Source organism: Sitophilus oryzae, unplaced genomic scaffold (genome assembly GCF_002938485.1).
Source record: "Sitophilus oryzae breed Bouriz unplaced genomic scaffold, Soryzae_2.0 scaffold_1604_pilon_pilon, whole genome shotgun sequence".
Taxonomy (NCBI): Eukaryota; Metazoa; Arthropoda; class Insecta; order Coleoptera; family Curculionidae; genus Sitophilus; species Sitophilus oryzae.
The window spans coordinates 988,629-1,002,635 of record NW_022146286.1 but is presented as its reverse complement, the minus strand read 5'-3'; the positions used below and the strand labels follow the sequence as shown (position 1 = coordinate 1,002,635).

Sequence of the window (14,007 nt, the reverse complement as noted above, 5' to 3'; positions counted from 1 at the left end):
TGATCTCAATATGACTCCTATTTGTAGGGGGCGCCACCTACATGTGTTTTAATTGTTTCGAAGAGTAATAACTTTTCGTCCGTACCTGTATAAATCTACTGAGTGAAAAAATATATTTATAGATACCGTTCGCCATTATCGTATTGGTGGTTAGATGCAGCCAAAGAAGCTGGCTATCCAGTAAGAGATATTAATGGAGAGTACCAAACTGGATTTACACTGTCACATGGTACATTAAGAGATGGTCTTCGTTGTAGCACGGCAAAAGCATTTATCAGGTATTATATTAGTTTAAACAATAATATAAATTCTATTGGGAATATGCCAGGAGGTGTCTTAAATCAGTGCAAATATTTTTAGGACTGGCAACTTAAAATAATCTATCTTAAGTTGCCCTTAGTCAATTACAGAACTATATTTATTATTCTCCAAAAAAGTCCTATGGGTATTTCACCACTGTAAGAAAATCTACAAAATAAAATAGTTATTTTTTGTAAATACTGCAACGTTAATCCAACGGAGATTAAGGTACATTCAGGCTGAGAGCGTCGAGCGTCGCGTCGCGTCCGCGTGTCGAAATGGAATCAATTCACTTAACTTAAATTAGACCGTTCAGGCAGACAGCGTCGCGTTTAGCGTTGCGCTAGCGTCCGCTGAGCGTCGGGGTTCGAGTTTAATGGGGCGGACGCGACGCAAACGCAGGGTGGTCGAAATTGGTCTGTTTTAATAGAGAAAACCTATTTCCTGACTAGATAGAGCAAAACCGACATAGATGTCATGGGCTCGATTTCTGAGAAACGTTTAATGGCGTAAACCGCCTGTTGATATTTTCACTGCTAACTGAGATACGGGGTCTTTTTGATTTTTTTACCGTTTTGAAAATTGCCCATAACTTTTTTGTTTTGCGTAATAATAAAATTCTGTAAAAACGTTATTAAGGCAGTGACGCAATCAGTTTTTTTCTATGCTTGCTCTTTTTGTCAGAAATAATGAAAAATATAATTTTTTAAATGGAAATCATAGTTGGCTATGAACTTAAAAAAATGCTGGCGTTTTACCATTTCCATTGATCTAAAGTTATGGACATCTATTTCTAAGAATGAGAGAAATATTACGTTTTTGATCTTTGTATCGAAGCGGGCCTTGATTTTGTGTTGAACCTATTTGCCTAATTATTTTTTATCACAATTTAATATTCTATATTATTGTTTATCTGCATAATTAAATAATTTTGAAAAGGTAAATTAACATTCCCTATTCGTATTAGTAATTACAATTGAAGTCAATACAATAAACAAAGAATAAAACTAAAAAAAAGTATTTTTTGAGTGCCGAATATAGTTTTCTAAAAAAAAAAATCATCAAAGATGTTCAAACTGAGCACCCCCTTGTTGAATACACAATAAACATTTTTTGCGCACAGAGTTACAAAAAATTATTAGGTGAACTGGTCTAATAAGTCCAAAAGCTTGCCTAGTAGCCTTCTGTAATTCTTCTCTCGTCCCAATAGTTCTTCCCTTATATATAAGGCCTTTTAATTTCCCCCATAAAAAAAGTCGAAAGGAGTTACATCACAGGACCTAGCAGGCCAAGATATGGGATCTCTTGATCCAATCCAATTATCTCTAAATTCTCCATTTAATAGTGTAGTTGTAATTGTAAATGGTAATACTAATATAGAATGTCGATTTACCTTTTCAAAAGTCTTTAATTATGCAGATAAATAATGATATATAATATTAAATTGTGATAAAAAATAATTAGGCAACTATAGGTCAACACAAAATCAAGGCCCGCTTCGATACAAAGATAAAAAACGTAATACTTCTGTCATTTTTAGAAATAAATACACATAACTTTATATCGTTGGAAAGGGCTAAACGCCAGCATTTTTTTAAGTTCATAGCCAACTATGATTTCCATTTAAAAAATTATATTTCTTATTATTTCTGACTAAAAAAGCCAGTATAGAAAAAAACTGACTACGCCACTGGATTGTGCTTAAAAAAGTGCCTTGAGAACGTTTTTACAGAATTTTATTATTCCTGGAAATACAAAAGGTATGGGCAATTTTCCAAATGGCAAAAAATTCAAAAAGACTCCGTATCTCGGTTGGCAGTTAAAATATGAACAGGCGGTTTAGGCCATTAAACGTTTCTCAGAAGTCGAGTCCATGACATCTATGTCAGTTTTGCTCTATCTAGTCAGGAAATAGGTTTTCTCTGTTAAAACAGACCAATTTCGACCACCCTGTACATTGTCAGCAGTGTTTTGCTAATAAACAAATTTGCCTAAAGGTACATTCAGGCTGAGAGCGTCGAGCGTCGAGCGTCGCGTCGCGCTTGGGTCGCGTCCGCGTTTCGAAATGGAATCAATTCACTTAAATTAGACCGTTCAGGTAGACAGCGTCGCGTTTGGCGTTGCGCTAGTGTCCGCTGAGCGTCGGGGTTCGAGTTCAATGGGGCGGACGCGACGCAAACCCGACGCGAAGCTCGACGCTCTCAGCCTCAATGTACCTTAACGGGCAAAAAAATGCTTAACGTTTTAGGAAGTATATCTCTTTCCGTCGTCGGAAGCAAAAAAAACGAAGAACAAAGAAACAAACTATATAAAATATTTAAATGCAGCTATTTGAGATCACTATAGTTTTTTTTAAAACAGATACGTCTATAAAAACCGTTGATGTTCTGTTAAAATGGCATTATGAAGTTAAACTTCAAAATTAACTGATAACAATAACTTAATAAGATAAAACCAAAACACTTCAAACTTACTGTATGGTTATTTTTTAATTTGTTCTTAATTTTTACGTATGTTATGTTTATTTATGTTATGTCCTTTAAAAATCCAAGAAGCGATTGCCATACATTACTAACATCTATAATCTACAGATGCATGAGCAAAACATTTATTTTTAATAGATTGTATTAAAAAAACTTTTTTTTCTTTTAGAGGCTATAGCTTCTTTCATTATAATTTTTGCGCTGTTAAAACCATAGATATGATACTATAATATAATACATAGGAAACTCAATACATTTCGTCCGGACCGAGCGGTGGCGCCATCTCGTGGGTCTAGTAACGAAATAAAACATAAATTTAAAATGGATGGTTTCTAGTTTTTTCAGATTTTTCCATTTATTCAAGTAAATTGATTCAAGAAAGAACCAATTTACTAATAAATGGATTTACGTTTAAATACAAATATAACAAAAACACAAAAAAACTATAAGAAACCATCTTTATTGAACTGAATATAATACCAAAAACAATACAAAACATTATAGGTAATAATAAAAACTATATAGATCTATAACAATTAGGGTAACCTATTTTAAAATTAATTAACAATCTCAAAGGAAGGGAAACTATCTTATCGGTTTATACGGCTTCGGTGAACTATCCTGACACACGATTTTTCTTAGAAAATGAAGTTTATGTTACCTTAAAATGAACTTCTTGGATTCTTTGACTAAAATCTGATGCGGAAAAACACGTTTCACATAAAAAATATTCTTAAAAATGTTGTTATTTGATTTTTATAGCAAATTCCAGGGCAAATTCTATAACCGATAATGAAAGAGTGGCGGACTTGTTTATATCCGTTTCTATGTTTACGCTGACAGTAGTGAAGGTCGAATTTTGACAAATATTGCGAATTGATACATGGTTGTCAGATCAGCTAGTAAATTATCCGGAATTTCATGCATCTTTTTTGTTTAGGGGAAAAAATGACGTCATAGGTTTTAATTTTTTTTTATACGAATTAGATTACTTTAGCTTATCAAATTGGCTAAATTAAAAAAAAAGGTTAAATTTTACATTTGACGGTAAAACCCAGGTAAAAACAGGTAAAGATTTAAATTTTGTTGCTAATTGCGCCCCCTCGTGCGTCTAGTAATAGACTATCGGCTACAACCTGTCACTTCCATAAGAGTTTCCTAGGCATGGTTAAAACCCATGGTACAAAGAATACAAGGTATGATCGATAGCGGCTCCAATTTCGTTCAGTTCGCGCATACCACCTGTGACGTCACTAGGAAAATAATGAATAAATAAAAAATAAAGAAAGTTGACAGGAGATCTGCATTTTTTGGGGTTATGGTTAAGAATTGTTTATTTTTAAGACTTCTTAGTTCGTTTAATTTAATAATTACTAAAACCAGCAGTTCCAAAAATACATTTAAAGATAATAATTATATATTAACATGGATTTGGACGATAATAGGTAAGAATACTAAATTTATTTCTATATTCGGTATAAAATTGTTTATTAGGTTTTTAGTTTGCGATGTTTATGGTAAATAATTTTCATGTTCATTGCCTCTGAATTCACATGAGGACAGAGATGAGGATATCTATGGAAAAGTAACCACAAGAGGAATTGTTACATCATTTAAAAAATGTTGGGAAGTTGAAGTTTCCCATTGAAAAGTAGAAAATGCAATGCAGATGAATGTATTGTAATTGTGATAGAAGTAATTCCAAGGGTGAAGTTTATTATGATTAGTGGAAGTAATTCCAAGGGTGAAGTTTATTATAATAAGTTACCTGTGCTTCTTTTTATATGTAGATGTTTCAGGTTTTGAGAATAAATCGGTTGAACAAAACCCAAAATTTAGAGGAAGTATGTGCATACCCAGAATATGCCCATCAAGGATTATATAGCTCAAATTTCCTTTAATGGTAGGCAATTATTCAATGCAAATTAACTTTTTAAGTAACTGAAATATTAAATAGTTTACAATTTGGTATATCATTAAAAATATATTACTTTTAGGTACAATTAGGGCCCGATACATTACAAAAAGTAGAATACCTATTATTTTATATTAAATGAGGTATTGTACCAACAATCAATTTATATTAATACCGGAGATTAAAAAATAACAGAATAAATAGTTCTTTTTTTTATACTACAAAAATTATTATTAAAATACAGTATTTAAAAAAATAAATAAAACGTTATGTCCCGGCCGAGATTCGAACTCCGGTCTCTCGCTTCCTAGCCCGACTCCTTACGCACTGCTCCACAGTAACTTGCTTAGCGATAATTCAATGACGGTATATAAACAAAAAAACAGGTTTATAACAATATCTTGACGATTTGAACTGGCGCGCGGAGCGTGCTGACCAATAACGCCTGTTATCACCTGTGACGTAGCGACCAACCTGCGCAATATCATACCTTGTATTCTTTGTACCATGGTCGGTACTTATCCATGATACAAAGAATACAAGGTATGATATTGCGCAGGTTGGTCATTACGTCACAGGTGATAAACGGCACCATTGGTCGGCAACTCCGCGCGCCAATTTCAAATTGTCAAACAGATGACATAATAAATGTGAAAATAATTTTTCAAATGTCAAGCTCCATGATTTGACATAACTTTTGGGGTTATGTCCTAATTCTTCCCTATTTTAGTTCTTTTTTTATTAGTGGCAATTGAACAATATGGATATTTTTTTTGTTTGGCATATGACGTCACAGGTGGTATGCGCAAACTTACCGAAATTGGAGCCGCTATCGATCATACCTTGTTTTCTTTGTAGCATGGTTAAAACCTGTGTCCCACGAATGTTGACAAATTGATGACAATGACAGATTTGTGAAAATCGCTCTTTCTTAAATAATCTTTATGTTCTTTAATTCGAACATTTAAGGGTCTAGATGTTTCATCAATATAAAATTTATCACATTTATCATGTTTTACAATTCAGATTTTATTACAGTGGCGCAATACCCATAGGATTTTTTGGAGAGATGAATCCGCTGTAGACATTTTTTATATTTATTATTGTTATCTTTGTGTTGTAGATCAGTTTGTCATAGACCTAATCTTCACGTTAGTTTACATTCAGATGTAGAAAAAGTCTTAATGAACGAAAATTACCAGGCTTATGGAGTGGAGTTTAAAAAATTTGGAATAAAAAAAAGAGTTTACAGTAGTCGAGAAGTGATTTTGAGTGCTGGTTCCCTAGGCTCGCCGCAACTATTAATGCTGTGTAAGTATTTTTATAATAACAAGAATATGGTCTTTATTGATGAACACATTTAGTAAATTTACAAAGTGATCTGATCGACTGTGGTGAAGCATTATTGCTAATCGATATTTGATACCAATTAAACTTTTAGTTACGTAATCGAGGGCGCGATTTTTAAATTCATTGTTGCCAACCATGGACATATTCGGCGCCGGGCTGACTAACTGGAATTTAAATTTCTCGCTAAAAATGTTAAGTTGCCACATTTATTCATTTATTTCCTGACATTGTCAGTTCTTCAAGTTTTCATAGAAAATGCATTTTCTTATAATTTAGACCTCATTTATCACTATACCCATCGAATATTGACATTTTAGCTTATTTTTAAAGATGTAAAAAATTTTCAAAGGGTACAGATACTAATATTGTCGATATAGTTCGCTTATTTAATTAAAAAATAAAAAAAACTGTTTAAATATTTTTTGTTAAAGAGGACCAATTAATATGATCCCAGTATTCAAACTACATTAATTGACTGTTTACGTTGTAGTAATAATTGCTCCAAATACTCAAAAACTGAATTTTGTGTATGTATTAGACAGTGTGGTAAAAAGTAACACCTTATAAATTTTATTTCATTTATTGACGAATGCTTATTTATACAAACAGGGACATTCATTTTCATAACTTATTATTATATTGATTTCTGAGCTAAATCCACATTTATTTAGAATAATTTATTAATTAAGACAATTTAAAAGTATGTAATTAACTAATTTTTGGTGTTTTTGGTAGGAAATAATGGTGGTATATTTAATTGGTATACTGTTTTACAAAGATTTAAATAGTTTTTTTGTATGCCAATGGGCTTGCAATATTTACCACCTGTACATTTTGTACATATTATGGTGCTATAAAAAATCTGAAATGTCAATATTCCATGGGTATAGTGATAAATGAGGTCTAAATTATAAGAAAATGCATTCTCTACGAAAACTTGAAGAGCTGGGTAAAAAATGGTATAATACAATTTGATAGACAATTACATTGTGCATCTGATTCACGTAAAATATATAGGGCGTTCCATTTAAATTAAACAAGTTATTGCCGTTTAAAGCTAGTAATTATTTAATATAATTTTTTGGACACTCTGCATAAGGTAGTAAAATTTTTATTATTGAAACTCAATATCTGATCAATAAATAATCTTCAGTAAATATTTAGTATTAAAAACTTTGATACCCTGGGAGAAATAAAGCTTTAAAATTTTTATTGCAATTTCATAAAATTGAAAATATTTCAAAATCGGTAAGGTTTAAGTGTGATAAACCTTAATCAAATTTACCTTTATTTCAATCGTAGAATCCAAAAATAGAATAATATACAGGGTATTCTATTTAAAAAAATACAACTACAATATTTTTTACTTATTTGGGATACTCTGTATCTTGTAAAAATATTTTTAAATTGTAGCTCTAATAGACCTTCAACGAACCCAAAACTTACAATTTGTAAAAATCTAGTCGTTTAGCTACAATACTCCGTGTCGTATGTGGTGAACAACCCTGTACCAAAAACATCTACACACCAATTTTCATCCAAATAGGTATCTATATTAGTTTAGAAATTATTTGAAAAAAATCGAAATAAAAATAAAACTTCTACACCTTGTATCTCCTAAACGAAGCATTTTCGGACATACATTCATTCGAACTTTTTTACTTATTTTATATATATGCTGCCTAAGTTTGCCGAATACAATTCGGACCACCCTGTATTAATTTATTAATACTGTTATAAAAATAAGTAATTATATCATTTAGATGTTATTTATATATCATTTATATTACAGCTGGAGTTGGTCCAAAAGATCATTTGGAAGATGTTGAAATAGAACCACTGGTAGATTCCCCTGGCGTCGGTATGAATATGCAAGACCACGTTGCTATGGGAGGTGCTTCATATTTGTTTGAACCAGGCGAAGAATACGCAAATACGACATGCAGTTTTAATCTACCAAAGATTTTTTCTACGGAAACAGTTAATGAGTTTGCTCAAAACAGAACCGGACCAATTTATTGGTTACCAGTTTGCGAGGTAAGGCATTTGCAGATAGGAGAGAGTAGCTTAAACTCTACCGCTATGCACAAAAGTAAAATAGTTTGCCAAATTTTTCGAACTCGGTGGTTATGATTGTTGTGAATATTAAACTATTTACTTTAATCTATTCCAAATCATTTTTCTTTTTCAGTTTTTAGCATTATTTCAACAGAAATATAATTTCTGTCAAAACCTTGCAAATAGTAAGATTCAGGAGGAATCCCGGTTGTCGAAGTCGTATTTTACTGAAATATTTGCTATTGATTAAGAGCGGTATTGTAGTAATTATTACCACAAAAGTATATTCTTTATAGATCGTATTTTTTTAATATACATATACAAACACTTTCTCATTATAAATATATCAGGTAATGGGCTTTGCAACAACAAAGTACGGAAACGAAACAGAAGATTGGCCCGATACCCAATTTTTTATGGCGGCGTATAGTGATTGCTCCGATGGTGGCTTGTTCAGTAAGAAAGCTGTGGGCCTGAAAGATGAGGTGTACTCAGCTGTGTATGAAGAAAATATATACCAAGAAACATTTACGGTATGCTAATTGACTTTTATTGAAGATTATTTTATTTTAACGCTTCATTCAGAACCCCGCAGTTAGTGGAATAAATTAGTGGTTTCAATTACACTTTATACTTTTTAGTATATGATCATTCACAATGTCCAAAAAACTAAATTAAAATTTAATAGAATATCATAGCAACAGCTTGCGGAAATCAGTTGTATCCATAGAGAAAGCCGAATATTTAGCTTATAAAACAATAAACTTTTGATTTCTAACCACATTTTCCCCTGCCGGATAACAATCAAAGGCCAGAATGACATTCCTCGCAAATTTTGAAGTATAATTAGTGGAAAAGTTAAAAGTTTGGAAACCACTAATTTTGGCTTTCTGAATGCTTACATTCAAATTAGAGGAACAAACTTCAACGCTAATTGAAACTACTAATTAATTCCACTAATTGCGAGGTTCTGAATGAAGCTTTAGAACCTTTTCAGAAGCTTGCAATTAGTGGCTTCAATTAGCGTAGAAGTTTGTTCCTTTAATTTCAATGTAAGCATTCAGAACGTTTAAATTAGTGCTAGTCATTTTCAATTAGTAGAAAAAGTTAATAAACTTTTGACTTTTCCACTAATTGTATTTCAAAATTTGCGAGAAATGTCATTTTGACATTTGATTATCATCCGTCAAGAGAAATTGTGGTTAGAAATCAAAAGTTTATTGTTTTGTAAGCTAAATATTATAGGCTTTCTCTATGGATACAACTGACTACCGCAAGCTGTTATAGTAAACGCCACGAATGTTTGGGAGTGATTCATCACTTAATGAAGTTAGAATCGACACGCGCGCTATCATTTTTACATTAAAAACGTAAATTTTTACCGCAGACGTAGGTTCTTAAAGGCCCGATCTAATCATCTCCCTGCGCTCCTCCTACTTATTCTAAAATGTTAGCGTGATTGACAAAGACGATACTACATCGCGTTTCTTTGATTGATTCGTTTTTGTGCGTCAGTCCATTGGTGTGCTTGCAGTACGACCAATGGGGCATTCCAGTTTATATTTATAACCAAATATATGTTTTGACAAGACTTTGACAGTTAAAACAACAAATTACAACAGATTATATATTGATTATTATATGACTTGAAACACCACGGCACTGGAATTAAGTTTTATGTGACCTTGAACAGATTAGTTCACATGGTAGCGACCGATCAATCACTCCCAAACATTCGTGGCGTTTACTCTACTAGTATATTCTATGAATTTTAATTATGTTTTTTAGACATTGTGAATGATCGCAAACTAAAAAGTATAAAGTGTAGGTAGTATTGAAACCACTAATTTATTCCACTAATTGCAAGGTTCTGAATGAACATGGGCGCCGGAAGAATGAAATTTAGGGGGGGGGCAAGGTAAAAATGAATAAAAAATTGACATTTTTGGTAATTATTGTGAAAACTGGAAATCGTCCGATTTTCACCAAAATTGGTATACACCCTATTTTGAAGTCGTAGATTACGAATCTGAACTTTTTTCTTGGCGGTCTCTTACCGTTTTTCAGAAAAACGGAAAATAATTTCAATATCGAATTTTTCTTAATTTCTCATATGTTTAAGGTTTTCTAGCACATATTTTGTTAGGTATTCAATAATCAATAATGTTTTTGCTCTTTTCTGTTACTTTTTTAACCAATTCTATGCATAATAGAGGAAAATTTGTTAAAATAAATTTGTAAACAATCTGAAAATGTTAGATTATGGCTTTGTTCGGGTTCTTGTTATTACCGATTCTGAACCGTCCAAGAACTCTGCAGCGCATGCGCAAATGAAGTAATGTCTTCATATTTCCTTCTGCGCATACACATCACAGTTCTAGGACGGTTCAGAATCGGTAATAAGAGAAACCCGAAGTAAGTTTATGTCTTTCTGGCATTTAAAGCAACGTTGCCAATGTTAAACCTAAATTTAGCGTGTTTTTTTCGCTCATTCTGGAATTACGAAAGGCGGTCGCCAGAAGAACGGCTCCTTCCCATAACTGCTATTTTACCAACGAGATCTGACTATTTATACCCACGAAGTTGCACGAAAAAGTTTTGATTGCATTGGTTACAACTTCCATGCAGAGGGTGTTAATCTTTTGTTGTTATATTATTAGATTAACTAAGAAAAGATTAACCTCCTCCGCAAAGAAGTTAAAACCAATGCAATCAAAACTTTTCCGCGTAATTTTGTGGATATTGGTGTATATTTAATTATTGTTGATCTCATAATAGGTAATTTATTTAAATTCCGTAATCACCCGAAAAAATAGAAGATATGGCAACGTTGTAAATTTTCAAATTTCTAGATTAGGTCTAGAATAAATTTGTCTCTCTTATTACATAGGAGAGAGAAAGAAGGATATATCAAATGTCAAACTTCCATCTGGTCTCAATTTTCTTTGCTATTTTGTTAAGAAAAGTGTTTTTCAGTAAAATGTTGGACACTTTTCTATCCCCAATCAAGTGTGGCTTTTAGATAAACTATAATATAATGAAAATATAGTGAAATTATTACTTTATAGGGCCGAAATAAAGAAAAATTCAATGTTGAAATAATTTTCCGTTTTTCTGAAAAACGGTAAGAGACCGCCAAGAAAAAAATAGATTCGTAATCTACGACCTCAAAATAGTGTGTATACCAATTTTGGTGAAAATCGGACGATTTCCAGTTTTCCCAACAATTACCACATTTTTTATTATTTTACAGGTAACAACTAACAATTTCATAATAATGATTATTTTTTTTACAGATGGATGTAGGAAGATAGCTTTTATTTTTATTGTTTAGGTGATCCAGGGGGGAGCAAATGCCCCCTCTTGCCCCCCCCTGTCCGGCGCCCATGTGAATGAAGCTTAATAATTTATTCATAACTCATAATAAATAAATAAATATTAAATTATATTTTTAAGTTTTAAGCTTTTAAGTAAACATGTTGTGAAATATTCATTGAAAAAATATGAAAATCAAACTTATTTTTTTATCAAATATCTACAATGACCGGCACTTAAATTTTCATGTGCTGCAAAGTTTAATACAGTTAGGTTAGACGTTTTTGGAAAGTCGGATATTTTTTGGAAAATTTAGATTAGATACATAAAGGCACCTGTTCCATCCACCTAAAATTTATTATCGGTGTTACAGTGTTGTCGCTTCCTAATTATATCAATAAATGTTTTAGGTCATAACACTCCTGATGAGACCAAAATCACGAGGTCGCTTACTTTTAAAGGACAAGAATCCAAGTTCCAAAATACTAATATATCCAAATTATTTTGATGATCCGGAAGATGTTAAAGTGTTGGTAAGTTAAACAGTCTGGCATATCCTTTAATCTGAACAAATACAGGGTGTCACACCTCATTCTGAAAGGAAAGATGTAGAAACAATATTTTTTGTGAATATACATATGTGGGAAGGCAATGTGCATAATTTAAAATTATTCTGAAATATACAGGGTGTTCAGAACTAAGACCCATACCAAAGTTATATTTTTTTATGGGACACACGGTATTTTATTTCATTTTTGGATTATTAGACCTAAAAAAGGCATTTATTATAAGGGTTAAATATGTTTACAAGCTTTGGTTTTTGAGATATTTAAACATATTTAAATATGCATGCTATAACAGAAAAAATTATGAACACCCTGTACATTACTTTTCAAAATTAATTCTTGTGCTGAGCTTAAAGGTAGAGAAATAAACTTTACTAAAAAATTTGATTGCTTCCTTAAATGTATACAGGGGTAGCAAAAATTGCTGGTCTATTTTAAATATTTATTTTACATAAAGACTTCGTTATTTTAAATGTAACACTCTATATTTTTTAAAATAAGTAGAAGCAGATTTAAATGCTCTTTCAAAACTATATTAGGCTTATAGAGCTAATTTAAATTCATACATGACTGAATTCGAATTTAATATCGTTAAAAGAACCAGAATATTTTAACTGTAACAAAATCTGTTCACAATTTAAAAGAATAATACAAAGAAATTTCCGTCATTTTTTTAGGTGGAAGGTGCAAAACTAGGTCACAAAATAGTAACAGAAACTCCCACAATGCAGAAATATAAAGCAAGATTCAACCCTTTAAAAATACCTGGTTGTCACGAATTAGACATTCTATCGGATGAATATTGGACCTGTTTAGCATACCATTATACAATGACAATTTACCATCCAGTTGGCACGGCCAAAATGGGTCCTGACGATGATAAAATGGCTGTTGTTGATCCAAGATTAAGAGTCAGAGGTACATCGGCAGTGCCGAAACTAGACACAGACTTTTAGGGGGGCTCAAGTATTTTGGGGGGACTTAAGTCACTATAAGATAATATTACTAAACCCTAAAATACTACCAAAAAAATCCTAAATACTACTAAACCCAAAATTGACTAAAAACTTTGAAACGTAAAAATTATTATTGTTGTTACTCACGAGATAACATTTCCTACTGCTTTATAAAGAGTATTTGAGCATAATTCTAAAAAGTTATAGAAAAAAATCTACAATAAACCCTGAGTCGTTTCCAATTCAACTACTGTATGATCGAAAAAAAGGTGTCTAAGATGGCGGGGGAATGACAATCGACGATAATTTTGACAATCTCTAGATGTCATTTGCTAAAAATTAACAAAACTTGTCAAATGATTAACACTAATAATTGTAGAAAGATTAAAAAAGGATAGAACGTTTCCAGACGCACAAATCTATTTCCAAAAATATTTTTTTCTTCAATTTTAAACCACGTCATATAAAAATCAATTATCCAACAGTCACTACTTATACAGACATTATTCACATGTATACATGCATATAAAATAAATAATAACACACGCGTGAGTTATAACAAACTAATGTGTTATAACTTCAAAGCCACACCATTTTATAGAAATTATATAGTTCAATTATTTATGTAAATTAACATTAACATTAAATGAAAATGAAATTTTTTTACAGATTCAGAAATTGTAAAATCTTGTATGCCTCCAGATGCTGTCCCTCCACTGCTTGAAATAGGCTCTGTCATTACAACGGCTTGTTGTGGAACACTTACAGCACCATGAATCTTTTTCGCAATATCTATTTTATTGTTGATGGACTCTTCGATATATCCTTCCGCAACCGTTGCAGATCGCCATCCTCCGTGTCTTTTTAACGTTGTCATGTTTACTCCTGCATTTGCCAGTAATGTAGCGGATGATATTCTGATACAATGGCCAGTGTATTGCTCAGGATGTTGTAGGCCCAAGTACTTGCGGAAGATCTTCCTGAATCATTTTTCTTGAAAATCTAACTTGCTGGTTGATAATTCACTATTTTATCGTTAAAAAATCGAGATTTATCTAAATGTT

General features: G+C 31.9%; 2 protein-coding genes across 2 annotated transcripts in view; one reads left to right on the top strand and one right to left on the bottom strand.

Moving 5' to 3' along the window:
• LOC115879988 (flotillin-2) overlaps positions 1-14,007 on the bottom strand; it is a 398,348-nt gene that overhangs the window by 51,759 nt on the left and 332,582 nt on the right. The gene's annotated exons all lie outside the window — the stretch shown is intronic.
• Positions 1-14,007, top strand: part of LOC115880015 — a 50,747-nt gene that overhangs the window by 32,074 nt on the left and 4,666 nt on the right. Inside the window, exons 11-16 of the mRNA XM_030897119.1 lie at positions 123-278; positions 5,822-6,009; positions 7,841-8,085; positions 8,457-8,639; positions 11,832-11,954; positions 12,665-12,905. Of these exons, the coding sequence (XP_030752979.1) occupies positions 123-278; positions 5,822-6,009; positions 7,841-8,085; positions 8,457-8,639; positions 11,832-11,954; positions 12,665-12,905 (1,136 nt within the window). The remainder of the gene's footprint in view (positions 1-122; positions 279-5,821; positions 6,010-7,840; positions 8,086-8,456; positions 8,640-11,831; positions 11,955-12,664; positions 12,906-14,007) is intronic.